This window comes from Penaeus monodon, chromosome 15, assembly GCF_015228065.2.
Source record: "Penaeus monodon isolate SGIC_2016 chromosome 15, NSTDA_Pmon_1, whole genome shotgun sequence".
In the NCBI taxonomy this organism is placed as follows: Eukaryota; Metazoa; Arthropoda; class Malacostraca; order Decapoda; family Penaeidae; genus Penaeus; species Penaeus monodon.
Window position 1 is genome coordinate 6,778,597 of NC_051400.1, and position 319 is coordinate 6,778,915.

General features: G+C 49.2%; 1 protein-coding gene across 1 annotated transcript in view; it reads right to left on the bottom strand.

Moving 5' to 3' along the window:
- Positions 1 to 319, bottom strand: part of LOC119581716 — a gene marked incomplete in the record, with an annotated part of 132,029 nt that overhangs the window by 117,035 nt on the left and 14,675 nt on the right. The window contains 1 exon segment of the mRNA XM_037929840.1: positions 23 to 278. Within this exon segment, the coding sequence (XP_037785768.1) occupies positions 23 to 278 (256 nt within the window).

Genomic DNA, 319 nt, shown 5'->3' on the forward strand with positions numbered 1-319 from the left:
GTGCACACCCCACGCCACCAACCTTAGCAATAGCGAAGTCCTTTGGACAAAGCAACGCAGTCCTGGGATGCACCTCCTGTAAGATAAACTCTCTCACGAGGAACTCCCCTTCGATATCCTCATGATAACGGTGCTCCCACATGTCAGGGATGTTCCGGTCTCCTACGAGTATCCCTGAGGACTCCTTTGCACCTTGGAGGAGGAAGATAAGGAGGTAGAAGAGAGATAGCTGATGGAGTTTCCGGTTGTCAAGGGCGGGTCTTAGGCTTGTGGAAATCCTAGAAAAGAAAATGGAGTTTGATGAGAGACTTTTATGTTA